Genomic DNA, 18554 nt, shown 5'->3' with positions numbered 1-18554 from the left:
TAAAAGAGAGCGAGCTAAAGGATGTCTAACTTAAAGATGTTCTTCTGTTCTGCAGGAAAACAAGAAGATTTGAGGAGAATAGTGTTTCAAATCCAGGGAATCGGGCTGAATGAACGCAACAAGCGATCGACTGTCGCCTGCTTCCGACCGGGCGTCGTAGCGCAAGAAGATTAAAATGGGGCTCGGTAATTTCAAACTCGCTACATGAAACTAACGAGTTAATTCGGTACCTGGAGTGGAACTGGTGTTGGATTCGTAGTTGTATGTCCTGGTGCCGGAGGTGATGGCGGGCAGGTCGCGCTCCTCGCGCTCGTAGAAGTACGAGCTGGCTTCCGACTTCGGCAGCGTTTTTGGTGGTATTGTGTACTCCTGGAATGTAATCAAAAATTAATAGTGAACCCATGCAACCATTTTCAGTCGCCGTTACGACACGGTGTAGACACATCTTGTGTCGACACCATCTTAAGTACGTAGAAATATCGCAGAATTGATGACAGCTAGGATGATGTAGACTGTGAGGAAAGAGAATAGTGAATGTGTGGGGTCCAATACATTCCACCTCTTCTCTTTCCGAACAAACTCTAGTAGTGATTGCGGAATGAGACATCTCAAAAGGTGGACCGACGATCTATTCAATATCACAGGGATCAATCCATATCCACACGACACGATCGAATCCTTGAGGAAGGGCCAAAAAACTTTGGCTGATATTCTAATGAAGTACTTAACAAAAACATAACGTTTCGATTCAAAAACAATGGTAAGAGAGAGAATTCTCACTTCCAACGTCTTCTCTCGAGCCATTTAGATGGCTATAGGATGACGACTCACGTTAGACCGCGCCGTGTCCGAGCCGGAGCTTCCGGCGCATCGTTTTCTATAGAAAGCATCACGTGATCGCCTGTCATGTCATAGAAAAGTAAGCGCCGGAAGCTCCGGCCCGGACACGACCCAGTCTAGCGTGAGTCATCCTTAAAGGATCCTGTACTAATGGCTACACTGTACTCGTAGTGACCGCCATTGCCGAAGTTGTTGAGCTGCTCAGATATATATGCTCACCTCGACGGTGTGGAGGTCCTTGCGGTAGTACTTCCCGTGCGGCAGCTTCTCCTCACGGTACTCGTATTGGTACTCGCGGTGACCGCCATTGCCGATGTTGTTGAGCTGCTCAGATATATATGCTCACCTTGACGGTGTGGAGGTCCTTGCGGTCGTACTTCCCGTGCGGCAGCTTCTCCTCACGGTACTCGTATTGGTACTCGCGGTGACCGCCATTGCCGATGTTGTTGAGCTGCTCAGATATATATGCTCACCTCGACGGTGTGGAGGTCCTTGCGGTCGTACTTGCCGTGCGGCAGCTTCTCCTCACGGTACTCGTACTGGTACTCGCGCGGTGACCGCCATTGCCGCTGTTGTTGAGCTGCTCAGATATATATGCTCACCTCGACGGTGTGGAGGTCCTTGCGGTCGTACTTGCCGTGCGGCAGCTTCTCCTCACGGTACTCGTACTGGTACTCGCGCGGTGACCGCCATTGCCGCTGTTGTTGAGCTGCTCAGATATATATGCTCACCTCGACGGTGTGGAGGTCCTTGCGGTCGTACTTCCCGTGCGGCAGCTTCTCCTCACGGTACTCGTAGTGGTACTCGCGGTGACCGCCATTGCCGATGTTGTTGAGCTGCTCAGATATATATGCTCACCTCGACGGTGTGCAGGTCCTTGCGGTCGTACTTCCCGTGCGGCAGCTTCTCCTCACGGCACTCGTATTGGTACTCGCGGTGACCGCCATTGCCGATGTTGTTGAGCTGCTCAGATATATATGCTCACCTCGACGGTGTGGAGGTCCTTGCGGTCGTACTTGCCGTGCGGCAGCTTCTCCTCACGGTACTCGTATTGGTACTCGCGGTGACCGCCATTGCCGATGTTGTTGAGCTGCTCAGATATATATGCTCACCTCGACGGTGTGCAGGTCCTTGCGGTCGTACTTCCCGTGCGGCAGCTTCTCCTCACGGCACTCGTATTGGTACTCGCGGTGACCGCCATTGCCGATGTTGTTGAGCTGCTCAGATATATATGCTCACCTCGACGGTGTGGAGGTCCTTGCGGTCGTACTTGCCGTGCGGCAGCTTCTCCTCACGGTACTCGTATTGGTACTCGCGGTGACCGCCATTGCCGATGTTGTTGAGCTGCTCAGATATATATGCTCACCTCGACGGTGTGCAGGTCCTTGCGGTCGTACTTCCCGTGCGGCAGCTTCTCCTCACGGCACTCGTATTGGTACTCGCGGTGACCGCCATTGCCGATGTTGTTGAGCTGCTCAGATATATATGCTCACCTCGACGGTGTGGAGGTCCTTGCGGTCGTACTTGCCGTGCGGCAGCTTCTCCTCACGGTACTCGTATTGGTACTCGCGGTGACCGCCATTGCCGATGTTGTTGAGCTGCTCAGATATATATGCTCACCTCGACGGTGTGCAGGTCCTTGCGGTCGTACTTCCCGTGCGGCAGCTTCTCCTCACGGTACTCGTATTGGTACTCGCGGTGACCGCCATTGCCGATGTTGTTGAGCTTGCTGTTCGCCGGGATCAGTTCGGATTTCAGCATGTCTGAGGCCAAATAAAATCGAAGATATAGATGGTCAAGCAAATCTTGCCAGTAGAAAAGGGCGCGAAATTCAAATTTTCTATGAGACGATATCCCTTTCGCGCCTACATTTTTCAATTTGCCGCCTTTTCCTACTGACAAGATCTGCTTGACCTAGTTTAAGTATTCTTATTTATGACTATGTACTTATAAATTAAACACTATCGCGTTTTGTACACATATTTAATGATATTAATATATGGCGATTAATTAACTCTTCCGTGACCACAGCTAGTGCAATTTAACCTAGGCATTATTAGGGAAAGAAGTTACAAATACATAACCATATGCTCGATAGATGGCGTTGTAAAGGTATTTTAGCTAACGAGTAGTTCAAAAGATGGCGTTCTAATGAACTTGAGAAGGATCGGTTAATTCGCCACAGCATGCTAACCACTGAATGGGATCGACAAAGATTATTTACCGAGATTGTTAATCCGGTAATAGGACAAAAGAGAGATTGCATGTAGCGGAGATAAGAATGTTGAGATGGATGTGTGGCGTGACGAGAATGGATAGGATAAGGAATGTGCATATAAGAGGAAGCCTGAAAGTTGCACCCATAACAGAAAAAGTAAGGGCAAATCGCCTAGCGTGGTACGGGCAATACGGGCATGTGATGCGGAGGGATGAAAGTCATGTGACGAGAAAGGTATTACGAATGAATGTGGAGGGAAGTACGAGGAAAGGAAAACCGAGGAAAAGGTGGATGGACTGTGTGAGAGATGATATACGAACGCAAGTGAATGATGAAATGACGGGCGACAATGAGGTGTGGAAGAGAAAGACATGCTGCGCCGACCCCAAATGAATGGGACAAGGGCAAGAGAATGATGAGGACAAAAGAGTTAGGTACGGGAATATAAAAGCCAAACTGACCGAATTGTTCCCCCGCGAAAGGCGTCTTGCCGCCGCTGCTACTGCTGGAGAACTCTTTAAACTCCTTGTGTTTACTGTAAGATTTCGTCGTCATTTTGCCGCCACTTTACCTGGAAATAAAGAAATAGACTTTATTTACCGTAAAACGGGGTGAGTAGGTTTCGCGGGGAGAGTTGGGTTATGAATGGGAAGAGAAGGTTTAAGAGGGGGGTGAGAAGGGATTTTAAGGCTACTGCTACAAAAATAATGTATTACAATTTAAAATGGGGCTATAGTAATACGCATAATAAAAAAAAAATCGATCTAACAATCTTCCAAAATCACCTTTGTATGAAAAACACTCTCACCCCAAATACGAGGCACTACGGGGTGAGGTGGGTTTTCCTCTTTATCGTCAAAGTTATGAAATGGAACCCAAAATAAAATACAAACTAAAATACAAACGTCCGAACAACTTATTATACCTATATTTACACCATTCAGTTTTCACATGTAAAAATAAAATTTTATCGAGGTTTGAAAGTCGAATTTCATCCAACTCCCAACGACATTTTACGGTACCTCTTGAGTCTGTTCGGAAAGAGAAGAGCCGTGGAATATATTGGGCTCCATAATACATTGCGCGACTATTCTCTTTCCGCACATACTTTACGGAGTTATATGTGTCTTTACCTATAACAAAAATTGCTCTAAGTATCCAATGGCAGCGTCCCTCAAATTCGGTGTACTCGACTGCGATCGCCAACCCGCCTGCCAAGCGTGGCGATTATGGCATTCACCCCCCAAAAGGGGGAGGTTTATGTTCAGCAGTGGACGTCTTATGGCTGAGATGATGATGATCCAATGGCGTATCCAAATTTACATAATTCACGAATGAATCGTGCACGTCTCATTCACAAGTTCTGTGTGAATTGTTTCCTTGTGTGTAAAGTATATGCATTATAACTGTGTGTGTGAGTTGAGCATCCGTTGTTCTTTCACACCTATGGGTAATTTGAGGTGTTTGTGCTCACACTTACACGAAGCTATAAATTTTAACGATAAGAACACAGTATTCTATGTATTTGGAAAAGTATACTTAGGTACCGACATTATTCTTTCCCGCAATGAATAAACCGTAAGTACCGTAACAGTCAAGCCATTGGAAAATGTTTAATTGTTTACCTTATTCAAACTGGTTTTATATACTTACGATAATTTAGAATTGCTGAATTGTTATACCATGACGATGTTAAATTTAGAAGATCTTTAAAGGTTTTTGCGTTACGTTAGTGGTACATCATTAGCGACATCTATTGAGTAAATTTTTCTAATTTATAGGATTATACCTACAATCCGTGTCGAAAGGTGCCATGGCCACCGTCCACTGGCAATCCAAAAACCTTATTGAAACGATATACAAGTACGGTCCAGTTAACCAGTTATGTTCAGAGAAGTGTTGCTCTTGGTACATTCGCCAGATATATCAGAGCGGCCAAGGTGCTCACAAATATCTAAAGTTTAGGTTTAGATTCTAAACCCACCACACACCTCTATTTTCAAGGCGTAAGAGTGCGTGTTCAGATACTTTTGAGCACCTCGGCCGCTCCGATATATCTGATAATACAAAGGCACATGTTACACACGTCAATACAAATGTAAATAGAATACGGGCCCTAAATGTCTGGTTTATTAGACAATGAAAGACCCGATTATTAAAGATACCGGGCTGTAGCAATAACAACCTAATATTGATAGAAATATAATACATATTAGCTTGTACGTGATTGCTTTATAGCGCTGAGGTATCTTCATAAAGGTTGCGATCATGTATTTCGAATTAGAACGCGAACTACATCCTATAAATACATTTATGATATCTATACCTAGATTGAAATTATTTAAGGTAGCTCTAAACATAACATGTGTGTACAATATTGATTTAATTGATATAAGTCACCAGAAAATAATTTGTCTGACTCTACATTTAGATTTAGATAATGTACTCTTATGTAGAGTCGTTATGTTAGTTAAGTGCAACTAAAATACGGTACATATAGGTATAGCGCAGAATGCAGAATTATATTGTTCCGATCAGACTCACTGGTTGTCACTGAATGGGGTTGGCCGCTCGAAGTACGAGTATTTAGCAGATGGCGCCAGCATAGCTTGCCCTGTCAATCTCTATAGTTTTAGCATTAGAAATAAGGTAAACAATCTTGATGTGTCTTTTAATTGAAAAACACATTTTAAAAATAAGTTACGGCAAATATGTAACAATTATGAATCTAATACGATCATTTATATTCTTCTGCTTTCATAAATGATAGTTACTGATTTTTAATAAGCGTTTTTCAATTAAAAGACATGCCAAAATCGCTTACCTTCTTCCAAGTTCTTTCTAATGCTAAAAAAAACGAACTATAGAAATGTGCGAAATTTATGTTTTTTAATGGAATTTTGTACACTAGATGCCAACCTTTTTCATAGCAAAAGGGACAAGCTATGATGATGGCGCCATGCATCTATGCAAATCCCCATTGTCAAAAGTTAACTTTTGACACTTTTGACATTCAAAATTACCGCATAATTCCATATTATTTATTGTGCGTACGGAGCCATACAGCGCCATCTACATCAGCTGTCTAATTCGAATTACGAAATTGGTACTACATATTTGGGTACTCTGGGGAAGGTATAGCATAATTAAGGGCAACTACTACTACTATGTAGTTTGGCGCGATGACCCAAAATGAGTCTTGAAATGAGTAGGTAATTAAGGGCATGATAATAAATAATGTCATTACGTCTATTGAAATGTAATTGAATAACCGCGTGCACGGCTATTGCACGCGATCCACGTGCACGGCGTAGGCCGGCTACGCCGTATTTGGTGGTGAAACCTAAGCCGGCGTGGGCCGCGCTTTCTTGAGCCCTTCGTTGGCCCTTCTGGTAAGTAACGTGTTGTCAACCTGCAATAATATGTTACACTACGAAGGCCGCAAATATATCTGACACGATCTTATTTGTAGAGCCATAAGAGTGTGTCGTGTGTCACATATTTTTCTCTTTGGTCAGCATCAATAAGGGCCAGTTGCACCACCCACATCTGACAGGCTGATCAACGTCAGCCGGCGCGCCCCGGCGCGCCACTATGAAACTTTCCATACATACAAATTTAGCGAACTCTTTAACGATACGAACAGTTTGGTGCAACCGACCCTAAGTACCTACTAAGTTACTAACGCTACGTCTTACGTAGGCGAACAACGCGCGAACGCGGCGCGGCGCGGCGCGGCGAAAGCGGCCGCCGCCGCGCCGCGCCGCGCCGCGCCGCCTGACATTCGCGTGCAAATCGCGCCGCACCGCGTTCGCAACGAGATCGCTTACGTAGGACACTTCTATGGGCATCAAAGGATTGATTTCGCCGCGCCGCGCCGCGCCGCGTTCGCGCGTTGTTCGCCTACGTAAGACGTAGCGTAACGCTAACGTATATAAACTACGGAACCCTAAAAACAGCGTTAACCGACTTCCAAAACTAAGAAAGTTTTACTTGACCATAACAATTCAGATATATCAGAACTCTTTCAAAAAATGTTATTAAAAGTTACAGCACCGTTATATTTGGAGTTACGGAACGTAGCGTAGGAGGCTACACGGTACTATACCGAAAAGCCCAATTTTGGTCAAAAACGATAAAAATATAATTTAAACAGAATGACCAGCGAAGGCTGGCGTGGGCGGTGATCGTAAACTCAGTTCTGTACATAATTTGTAAAACCAGACGAGTGCGAGTCAGACTCGCGCTTCGAGGGTTCCGTGCTATCACACAATTTTTTACAATTTATAATCTAAATGAGGCCGCTTTGTTATGTAATAATTTCCGTTCACAATGGTGCTCCGGACCTTTAGGAGGCATGTGAACAGCCGATGCCGACACGTAGAGCCACTTTGCGACACTTTGATATCTATTAGATATCTTTTAGACATCACCAAGATACGATAACGATATGTTTAAGAACTAACCTGTCAAATTTGACATTTGCGCGATTCTGGAGATACTCTTGAACGATTTCCACAGGATATGACTTAGAGATCCAATTCACATCTAATAGATATCTTACTTTATCTAACGTAAAAGTGACATTGGTTGCCCGAATTGCGCTGCAAAATAGAACTAGTTGATATCTAAACTATAACTATAACGTATCTAGAATGGATCTAGTACGTGTCGTCTCTTGTGAATATCTTGAAGTTCGAATACGGCAGTTTGATAAAATAGTGAGGGGTACAGTGGGTCAGTGGGTACACCGAGGGGATGCTGCCCTTGCCGTGTCATTGGACGCGTGCAGAAGTAGCACCTTCCAGGGTGTAAGAACTATATTGGGGGTGGATGGAATCTAAAAATTATAAAATACCTGGGTATAGTTCGTTTTTTTTAGCATTAGAAATTAGGTAAACAATCTTGATGTGTCTTTTAATTGTAAAACACATTTTAAAAATAAGTTACGGCAAATATGTAACAATTATGAATCTAATACGATCATTTATATTCTTCTGCTTTCATAAGTAATCGTTTTTGACTTTTAAAAAGCGTTTTTCAATATAAGACATGTCAAGATCGCTTACCTTCTTGCAAGTTCTTTCTAATGCTAAAAAAACGAATTATAGAGCTAGATATAAATAAGTCTTCAACGATTTTGATGACGCGCGCAGTGAGAGTGTTATTGATACGTCATAATTTAATAGTAGTTTGTTGTTTAAAATAACACTGGCACTGCTATCCAAATCGTTGCAGACTTATCTTATAACTCTATTAGGCTATTGGGTGAAAGCCATGGCCTAAATACTGGGTTATGTGGATTGGGGCCCACAGTATCTTAAAAACATATTTCTTAAATATATTGGACATATATAAGTTCATTTACTTGACAACTTATGCAAACATTTGCTAAGCTGCCAAATCTGTCCTTACTATGTCACGGTTCTTATAGTCGGCGTCGCGAAATGCCAACCAGTTTGTGGTGGAACCTTGTCGAAGTAGAGGCGTGATGTTAGGAGTGACTATTGGAATAGTGACTTATATGTAGTGTCCAACCGAACCGGATTTTTTACCGAAACGAAAATTTCGGTTTTATTCTAGTTTCGGCTAAAACATTATTGTTATGCCGAAATAACGAAATATATCAAAATCGAAAACACAAGTTTCGGCGCAGCCGAAAGGTTATATTTTATTTATACTTCATAATATTTATATATTGTGCAGTACTTACATGTAGGTACATATAGTATAATTGCAGATGGTAGAACTTTTTTTTGGCCAAAACCATTAATGATGACGTGTATTTTAGTTACAGTACCTAATACAACGTTAGCAGATAAAACTTATGTATTCTTATAGCACGCGGGCCGTGCGCGGAATATAAACAAAATTGCCATCTATAAGCATAGAAGCCTGAACAACCGTTAGAAAACACATTCAAATATCTACCTTATTCTCACGCAATAAACTCCAAATTGGAACTGATTTCCCAATAGCTACGGCTGTATGTGTATGTTGGTTTGTTCGGCGCGAGCTACTGAACTATGTTTGCTGATTGCCAACGTATTCGCACCTTATTTAGGACGAGCACAAATTAGAATATTATTATTGTGAGTGAATCATTTTGTTGCCCATGGTTTTGTTATTATTAATCTATTAATAAAAGGTTAAAGGTACGTAAATAATCATACAAAAGTAACTTAAATATATCTAAATATAAAAATATTTTAATCTAAAAGACCTCCGCGGGCTGTACCGGGTGCAAAGGTGCCCATGATACTTGCCGCGTTTAATCTATTAATTGGTTTTACTAAAATGGTGTACCAGAGATAAAACAGCTTTTTATTGCTTTTGTGCGCGGAAGAGGCAAAGTTAGACCAAGAAAAGTCTGACGTTTTAAATAACACTTGCACTGCGTGTGCTGTCACAATCATAAGATCATAGTAGACTTGTCTTGATCTAACTATCCGTCTATTAAGGCTTATGGAATACGTCACATAATTTTGAGGTTTGTAGCACGTTTATGAATATGGGGGTTAAACGTCATAAATCCCTGTTTCTTTTAAAAAAACAAGGTGCCGAAGTTAAAAATATCGAATATAAAGGAGCAGGTGTAAGACACGGATAGTTCAAAAGCTCATGTTATATATAAACCGCATCGACGGGTGACCCAATTTCTAAATCAAGCGGTTAGATGTCTGCGCCTCTAATTAGTTATAACAACATTTTAATTATAAAAATATTAATCTTGTGTCTATATTTAAACCTTTTAATAGTAATAGCTTTGAATAATATTTATTAGCAATATCGTGTACTTAGGATTAGGATGTCAGTTTGTAGTTATCACAGGGCCCGATTCGGATTTTGAAATAGACATCTATTAGACATCTTTTAGACATCACCAAGATACGATAACGATATCTTTAAGATCTATTAATCTGTCAAATTTGACATTTGCGCGATTCTGGAGATACTCTTGATCGATTTCCACAGGATATGACTTAGAGATCTAATTCACATCTAAAAGATATCTTACTCTATCTAACGTAAAAGTGACATTGGTTGCCCGAATTGCGCTGCAAAAGAGAACTAGTTGATATCTAAACTATAACGTATCTAGAATGGATCTAGGACGTGTCGTCTCTTGTGAATATCTTGAAGTTCGAATACGGCAGATAGAATCGAACAGTAATATTAATAGTAATATTAGCAACTCGGTTATTTCGATAATCAGGGCCACAAGCATGTGCATCCGCGGAACACGGCACAGATTAAAGTTCACAAATAAATTCCTAGGCTTTAACGACGGGGCAGCCCTCCCGCAGCCCTAGCCCTAACCCACCACTACCAACCAACACCCTTCAATACCTATGTATTTTTATTTCCTTGTTGCAATTTAAATAAACTTTTAGATGCTCTTTAAAATAACTACTCGGTTTAGTTTAGTTGTCAAAGAAAAATAATTAGTAAAAATAAGACTTAGATTTCATTTGTCATTAATTAATTTTAATAAAATTAATCACCACTTTGATTCATCATAACCATATGGTTATAATGACTGATTAGTATGAATACAAACCAAAAAGTCATACAAGCCCCATTCGAGATTATTCTTACTTTGGTTTACCGAACGTCCCCTCAGCTCAGTAGAAAAAAGACTTAAATACGGTTCAAACCCATTAAGTCACACCACTTTTAACCCGTATAGTAATCTAGGTAAGCCACAGAGCCTTATAGAGTTGTGTAAGCGTCGGCGGACTGGCGTCACCCATTCACTGCGCCCACGCATCCAACGTAACACTGAAAGGTCGCAAGAGCCTTTGAAGGTTAAGACACTTATGACGTTTAAGTTTGCAGTAGAATTGTACTACGGCGACGCGATTAGGGTTACCAGATACAAATTTAGAATTTCCTGACAAAATTCCTGATTTCCGAATATTTTTCCTGACATTCATATATATATTCTTGACGACGACGGGGGGTCTAGCCGTTAGCGATGGCTACCTGATTGAGCCGATAGTCGCGTCAACGTCTTATTATATTGATATCTTCGCAAATGCGAATATGAGACATGATTTCGATTTCTAAAACATCTCTGTATGTATGCTTGAGTAAAGATTTGTTAATTAATAATTATTACGAAATTATTGATAAGTTGAGTGGATCACATTTATTATTTTTGGATTGATTTAAGTAAATAAAAAGGTACCTACCTACTTTATAAAAAAATGTATCCATTCAAAATTCCTGACATTTTCGTGTTCCGTCCCCATTCTTGACAAAAGGCCAAAATTCCTGACATGTCAGGAAAATTCCTGTCATCTGGTAACCCTAGACGCGATTGACTGTAGTTTAAGGTAGGAAATAGCGCCGGCGCATGCGATGTTAGCATGCATCCTGCGTGCAGTGAATTAGGTTAGAATAAGGAAATATAAATCTATTGTCATACTAGCTAGGTAGATAATTATATGTCTCACAATGGGATTGGCAACTTTCACAAGTTTGCATAGATGGCGCCATCATAGCTTGCCGTTTCTCTAGTTGAGTTCTATGAGGGCTGACTCTGACTGGCTGAGGGCTGAGGGATTGCTTTAAGACAATCATCTAGGGCATAAAATTCCATTATTAATAAAACAAGAATTTGACACAAATCTAGAGATTGAGAGGACAAAAGCTAAATATGCTGGCGCATTATACTTACTTTACTCTTCAGGGCTATTCATAAATTACATCATTACAAATTGGGAGGGGGGGGAGGGGTCTGGACATCGGATGAAAGGTAGCATGACGTAGGAGGAAACGGGGTCATTCGAAGCATGATTTTTGGATGATTTTAGGGAGGGGGGTCAAAAATCGTCAAAAATAGATGACGTAATTTATGAACAGCTCCTTTGGCTGGCGCGATCTGCTAACTTTGACCGGCCCTTATAAGTATTACATACTACCTAAGTATCTATACTAAAATAACTTGTTGTTTTAAGAAAACGTTCCGAATCGACAACATAACAAGCAAGTTCGATAAAATAAATACCTATGTTGAATATTTCTCCTTTATCAATGTATGTTACCCTTGACCGGTATCCGTACTCATGACATCATCGTCTCTTTCGACTTTTATTTTTACACAACCCCTCTCTTTCAGTCCCGTTCAGGAGAGCTTTTGTCTCGCTCTGTCGGTAATTAAACGCGCCATTTTAGTGAAATATAATACGTTTCAAGGGTCTCTTGAGGTTAACAGGATGGGCAGTTTTAAAGTCGACCGATTGTTTTCTGAGGTCTCTGTTCTTGGGTTCATATCATTCAGTAAATATTTAAGGTCTTTTGTTACTGCCATACAATACAAGTAAGTGTAGATTTAAGAGCCAACAGGAGTGGTCATTTCTCCATACAAACGTACTCCTCGTTTTCCTCCGTGGTTTTTGAAGCTAGAGCAATGATTTTTACAACACAGATTTATATTGTTAATATCTGTGTCGGACCGTTTTGCTTTCTTTGATATTTTTGTTTTTTAAGGCGCTAGAGCCCTTCAAAAATGGCCAAAATGGCCTAATTGACTATACCGCAATAAGAGGCTTGGCATTCAAAACTGATATCAATTAGCCAAAAAAGCAAAACGGTCCGACACAGATAATTTCATAATCATTTAGATTTCCAAATTTGGTTACGATTGGTTAAGTTTTGGAGGAGGAAACAGAGGAGTACGAAACCTCGATTTTTGAGATTTTTACGCAGGATTTTTCGCCTTGTCCTTATCGCACTATATACTTTTATGTGCCGCTTCCATTAGCGAGACGGGTATATTTACCTAAAATATTTAAAACTCAGCTCCTGTTTCGTCTTAAGCCAAGAGAGAAAAATTGCACCGATCTAGACTCCATTCAAATGTCTGCACCTAATTAAAAACAATTGAAGATTACGAGGTCGTCAGCGCAAAACGCAATTGGATGAAATTCGATTAAAATGTTAATGGATTTACCCTCTACACCGGGCATTTTAAAGTGGAATTACCTATGCATCAAGTGGTAGGTTAGGTATTACATGTATACGAGTATCATATGTTATTATTATTATGTAAGAGCCAAGTCCGGATTCATTCTGAGGGTCGTGAAGTTGGAATCTCGACACAGTGTGAATTTTAATTCTTTTGTGCTCAGCGTCCCGACTCAACATCTAGCGACCTTCACCAAAGAGGAGTTTTGGCCGAAGGGTGTCAAGTTCCGGCGGTTCCGCGGCCGGCTCCCTGACACTGCGGGGTTGCGAACTGCATCGCAGCCATAATTGTGTTTTTAGTTTTAATATGTATTTTGTAATCATATGTATGCTAGTTTTAAGGTATTTATCTATGGGCCAATAGTTGCCTGAAAATAAATGTTTTCATTTCATTTCATTTCATTATATACTATACATATCCTGAGCCTAACCATCCAGCATGACTAGCATGAGTCGCGCGAGTCCTTACTTGAAGTATGGAAGACGAGCGCGAGAACGCAACTCATACTAGCGGCTCGATTCGGGAAATGAATAAGAGATGAACTAGATATGATATAGTAAAGATATGTGACGTTCCACGGCAAAAGGTACCTTATGGCGGCTGGCGCCGCGATTCGGGAAATAAATTACTCGTAGAGATTCACTAGATATGAAATAGTAAATTTTATATTTACTATATCGTATCTAGTTAATTTCTAATAGATTTCCCGAATCGCGCCGTAGCACTAGCAGGTCTGAGTGGCTACCGCGAAAACAGAATTTCGCAAATTGCGGGGATCTTTCCCTTTTACTCCAACGAAGGCGTAATTAGAGTGACAGAGAAAAATGCCCGCAATTTGCGAACTTCGATTTTCGCGGTTATAGCCCTGTTCTTAGAGAATATAGTCGTACCTAAGTAGATCGCGTCTCGGGTTCGTGACAAAACGCAAAACACAGCTTTTCTGGAACGATGACACATAGTATCATGGTAATTGATGAAGTTACGTATTGTAGGTAATTTGTATTTTCCAATTACCTAATTATATTCAAGGACTCATAAACTTGTTTGCTACATTAATAGATTGATAACCTTTACCTATTCTAAGATATTTAAATTTCACGCCTTGATTTGTGAATCTTTAGCATCGTGCACTGTGCAGAAATATCAAACTCTTCTTGCAACATCCATAAGACCGCATTTAAACACAAACACATCCTTTTCAAGATTAAGTGCTCATAAACTTGTTTGCTACATTAATAGACTGATGACTTTGATCTTTAGTCATTGCCGATCACATTTAATATAAAACCTTGTTCTGTTACCTACTGTGTTTTCGCGATAATACCGACGATAATAAGTATGTAACCTTAGGTTAACACAACATGCCAGACGTAACAGTGCTAAGTAGAAAAAGTCGTAAAAGTATTTGATAGGCAAAGTTTCTCAGGATCTTTTGAAAGTATCGCAGCGGGGCAATGGTCTGACAATTAGCGAAACAAACGCGCTGTTCTTAATTAAAACCTGACTCACTCACTCCAATTTGATTAAAAAATACATATAGATTTTGCCTTTACCTACCTGAATGTAAAATTGTAGAATACATTACAAACAATAACCTCTGGATTTCGGTCATGTTAACTCGTCAAAACGCAAGAAAATAAATTATCTGACGGTATTACCTATATATAGCATTGTAGTTATGTACATATTAGCAAGGAAAGGAACCGCGATAAGCTGACTTCCTGGCCGATACCGATCGTGTCGCGAAGGCTGCGCGGGCGCCGCGCCGCGACCGTGCATCTCATTAGGTTACGTAAGTGCAATGTTAATGTGTTTGCTGCTGCTTAGTTTTAGACAAATTTTCTAGAAAGATACCAATAAATACCAGGTAAAGTGCTTATTTCTAATAAAGAGCGCTTAAAAAATCTGTAAACAACCCAACCCAATATTAGCCTTACAACTGCATGTGTACCTACTTAATACTAGCCTAACATAGCCTTTTGAATTTTTGATCAAAAAGTTTTCTACCCCTAATGTACCATCCCACTAACCCGGGGTTAACCGGTTAAACAGTTTAACTCAGTGTCAACTTGTACTGGTAACCGTACTATACTAGTACGTAGTAACACCAGATTTAAACGGTTAACCCAGGGTTATATAGTGGGATGGTGCAAGTGGCTGAAGTGTCCTTTTTGATGAGCGAAGATAAAAGGAGCATTAGTTGTAATTCAGCGGAGCGGAGGAGACAAACGATAATGATTGGTTGATTTCCGCACATCGCTAATCTCCGCCTCACTAGAAATGGCAACCTTGTTCCTACAGAATACAACCAATTAACATATTCACTGTCTCTTTCACTGTCATTCTCCTTTCAACTCAAGTGAAACAAGTGACAATTAAATTCGCAACCAGTTGTTGCAGATAAGCCAAATGTTTATGTTAAACTTGACCTGGTTGTGATGGTCGCGCCAACCTGCCGACCTCGTGATGTCATTAGTGTGTGTGATGTCATTCATGCTTGAAATTTAATTTCACGGGAGTTTTGGAACAATTAGGTCGAAGAATTTTTGAGGGTGTTGTGTGCGCTCGAACTAAATAAGGCACGGGATATTTAAATTATCAAAAATCCTCGCATAATATAGATACCTATATCAAACAGTTAGCCTTTTCAAGAAGAAAATTCTATCCATTATACCTATACTTATGTGACTTTTGACGCTCGTTGTATATAAACATCTTCATGTCCTCAATTTATCTCGTGGTGCAAAAAAACAATTGTTACTAAACATCCGAATATTCCAGAAAATACATAAAGAAAATACCTATCCAAATTTTAAACGTAATATCCTGCGTGCTCGAAAACACAACTGTAAAATTTCATTCATTATTCGGCGGACATGAATATCATAATATGTAACACGGCCTTGTCAACGCCTATTACATATTACATGCCTACACACATCCTACGTATTCGTCGTGTATAGTACACCTACCGCTTACTCGGACGAGGATGAAGACGATTAAGAGTAATTCTGGTAGCAGGTGACTCGTTAATGATAGATTATTGATTAGTTGATGGAGGTTATATCTAATTTGAGTAATTATTTATAAATATAGTATAGTGATAAGGAAATGATGTGTTGTATTGGTTAGTTAAATTATTTCTATACCTGACTCAGCGCAGGATGAAGGAAGTTTCGAAAGTATTCATAAATATTTTTGCATTATTTAAAGCCTAACAAGTTCCTTTTTAGCCCTCGCCACGTTGCGGATTTTCGATGGAACTAATTTATTTTAATGGCAATTATTTTGTTTGACATCCGACATTGAAAGTCATTCAATGTCACCGATGTAAACAAATCGAAAATGATTGTAAATATTTCAGGATAATAATAGATTTTGCAATCAAAATGCCCAAAAAAATTCACACCGATGCTAAACAAATAATTTTAAATACATTAAAATACTTGCGACAGAAAAAGGATACGGGATTCAGTAGCATTCCATTAAACAATGTTGTGAAATTATTTGTTGACATGACGGGTACTGATTTTCATAGTGAGTTTGTAATAAACTGGTTAGTTTTGTACTAAATATGAATATTAATTATTAAATTATTATTTTTCTCATTTAAGGCGTCTTTAGTGCTATAATCAAAAATATTTATTATAAGAATGAGCCATTACCACCACGAGTGACTGAATCTGGTAAATATATATACGGAGGTCGAATATTTAGAATCAAATTATGGCGGATAGGTAAATTATTCATACTTAATTATCAACTAAACATGCTCTTTCGATTGGGTTTCGATTGGGAAACATACTTCTACAACTCACATGTACATAATTGTATACCTCACTCGCTCTTGCACGATGCCAATACACACTGTCCCGACTATTCATGACGTACACGTATTGTTGCTATATGTAAGCTGTTTGTAGCGACATTATATCAGGGCTAAAAAAGAACTTGTCAGGCTATAAAATTCAAACTACTTCTCCCTCAAGATTGTTTATCTTTTTTACTTAAGAGTAGTATGTAGCTAGACTTGAATATAATATAATCAAATTGAATATAAAATGATCGAAATGGGAAGGGCAGTAAGAGAAATATTTTTATATCCCGTCGGTGTCTTTTTTTGGATCCTTTCTTACTTATATTCTTGTCACCGTACCTAGGTTAGATATATTACTTACAAACAAGAGAAATCCTAGCATATTGCACGAACGAAACATCGACCTCAGTTACATTTGCAATCCCTTCTCTCGGAGAAAGTCCCTTGAAATCGAACTTGTTCCATACAATAGTTCACACCACCAATAAACAAATCGTATCTCCATACAAATCCCACTAACATACGGCCTTTTCGCCCAGCAGTGGGCGGAGTGGACAGAATGCCGCCCGCCCACGGCCAGCGCTGGCCCACATGCCCTAAATAGTACAGTCGAGAACATTTTTACATAATTATTGACACGTTAGTGGCCAGTTTGTGTGAGTTAACGAATTACTGAGGTCATTTTGTTTACCTTTATTTGGAGATGTTTTATATTTTTTGTCTGTGTTTAGATACGCGAATAAACACAAATGAGGAATGATTTTGTAATTTACTTTAAAAAGGCGTTCGCTCTAATTGTTTGTACTTACTTGGCCATTATTATTTATTTGTCATATTTATTTTTTCTAAAATAAGAAACGTTTAATTACGGTACCGATAGATCTAGAAACTCAAATATAAAATTATTCAAAAATAGACTGTTAATATTGAAAGCTGGAAAAAATAGTTAACACAAACATCGTACAAATGACGCACGTATGATGTTACCCTACTGTTGTTTTTTTATGAATATGAAAACACAACATACTATAAATACCAATAATGCATGACCTACAATTAGGGAGCGGGAAAACTTTTCATTGAAAGATGCGGTTTCAGAAATAAGGTCATAAACACACAAACAATGTTCGCAATATGCTCTCCAAGGTTGGCATTCCGTTCTATATTTAATCCACAAATTCTGGATCTAAAGCTTTCTCAATTTTATACAGTGCTCGGCATTTGAATACAAAGTTCCAAACTCTTTATGGAATTTGCTAATATAAAACTACCCTTGGATCTGTAATATTAGCAGGAGTATAAAAAAATCGTCGTCGTAGATATATAGGTACCTTACCTATCTAACTATAGTCTGGCAAACCAATATAGTCAGTAGGCGCGAAATTCACATTTTCTAATATTATATAGCGTGTACATTCTTCAAATTTTCCGCCGTAATGGCTAGCCAGGCTGTACTAAAGATATTATTATTAGAGTATTGTTTAATTATAACCCAGTTGAGAAACCGGAAGTTTTTCTACAAAACCCATGTCTTTGGCAACCACCTGTGTGAGTAACACGATGACTAACGAAAGCGTGTTGCCAAATAATCCACATATGTGGGATCGAACGCAATCCAGGTGACACATGTTATACCGTGCCTAAGAATATTATTACTACGTAAACATGTGCCTTCAAGTGTTTTTGTAACCTTTTTTGTTGTTGTT

General features: G+C 39.8%; 1 protein-coding gene across 1 annotated transcript in view; it reads right to left on the bottom strand.

Moving 5' to 3' along the window:
• LOC134675600 (serine/arginine repetitive matrix protein 2) overlaps positions 1-18554 on the bottom strand; it is a 43581-nt gene that overhangs the window by 12780 nt on the left and 12247 nt on the right. Inside the window, exons 2-4 of the mRNA XM_063533924.1 lie at positions 3520-3629; positions 2461-2603; positions 231-369 (exon numbers count right to left, since the gene is read on the bottom strand). Of these exons, the coding sequence (XP_063389994.1) occupies positions 231-369; positions 2461-2603; positions 3520-3613 (376 nt within the window). The 5' untranslated portion in view covers positions 3614-3629. The remainder of the gene's footprint in view (positions 1-230; positions 370-2460; positions 2604-3519; positions 3630-18554) is intronic.

Source organism: Cydia fagiglandana, chromosome 22, assembly GCF_963556715.1.
Source record: "Cydia fagiglandana chromosome 22, ilCydFagi1.1, whole genome shotgun sequence".
Lineage (NCBI taxonomy): Eukaryota > Metazoa > Arthropoda > Insecta > Lepidoptera > Tortricidae > Cydia > Cydia fagiglandana.
This window is presented reverse-complemented; position numbering and strand designations above follow the sequence as displayed.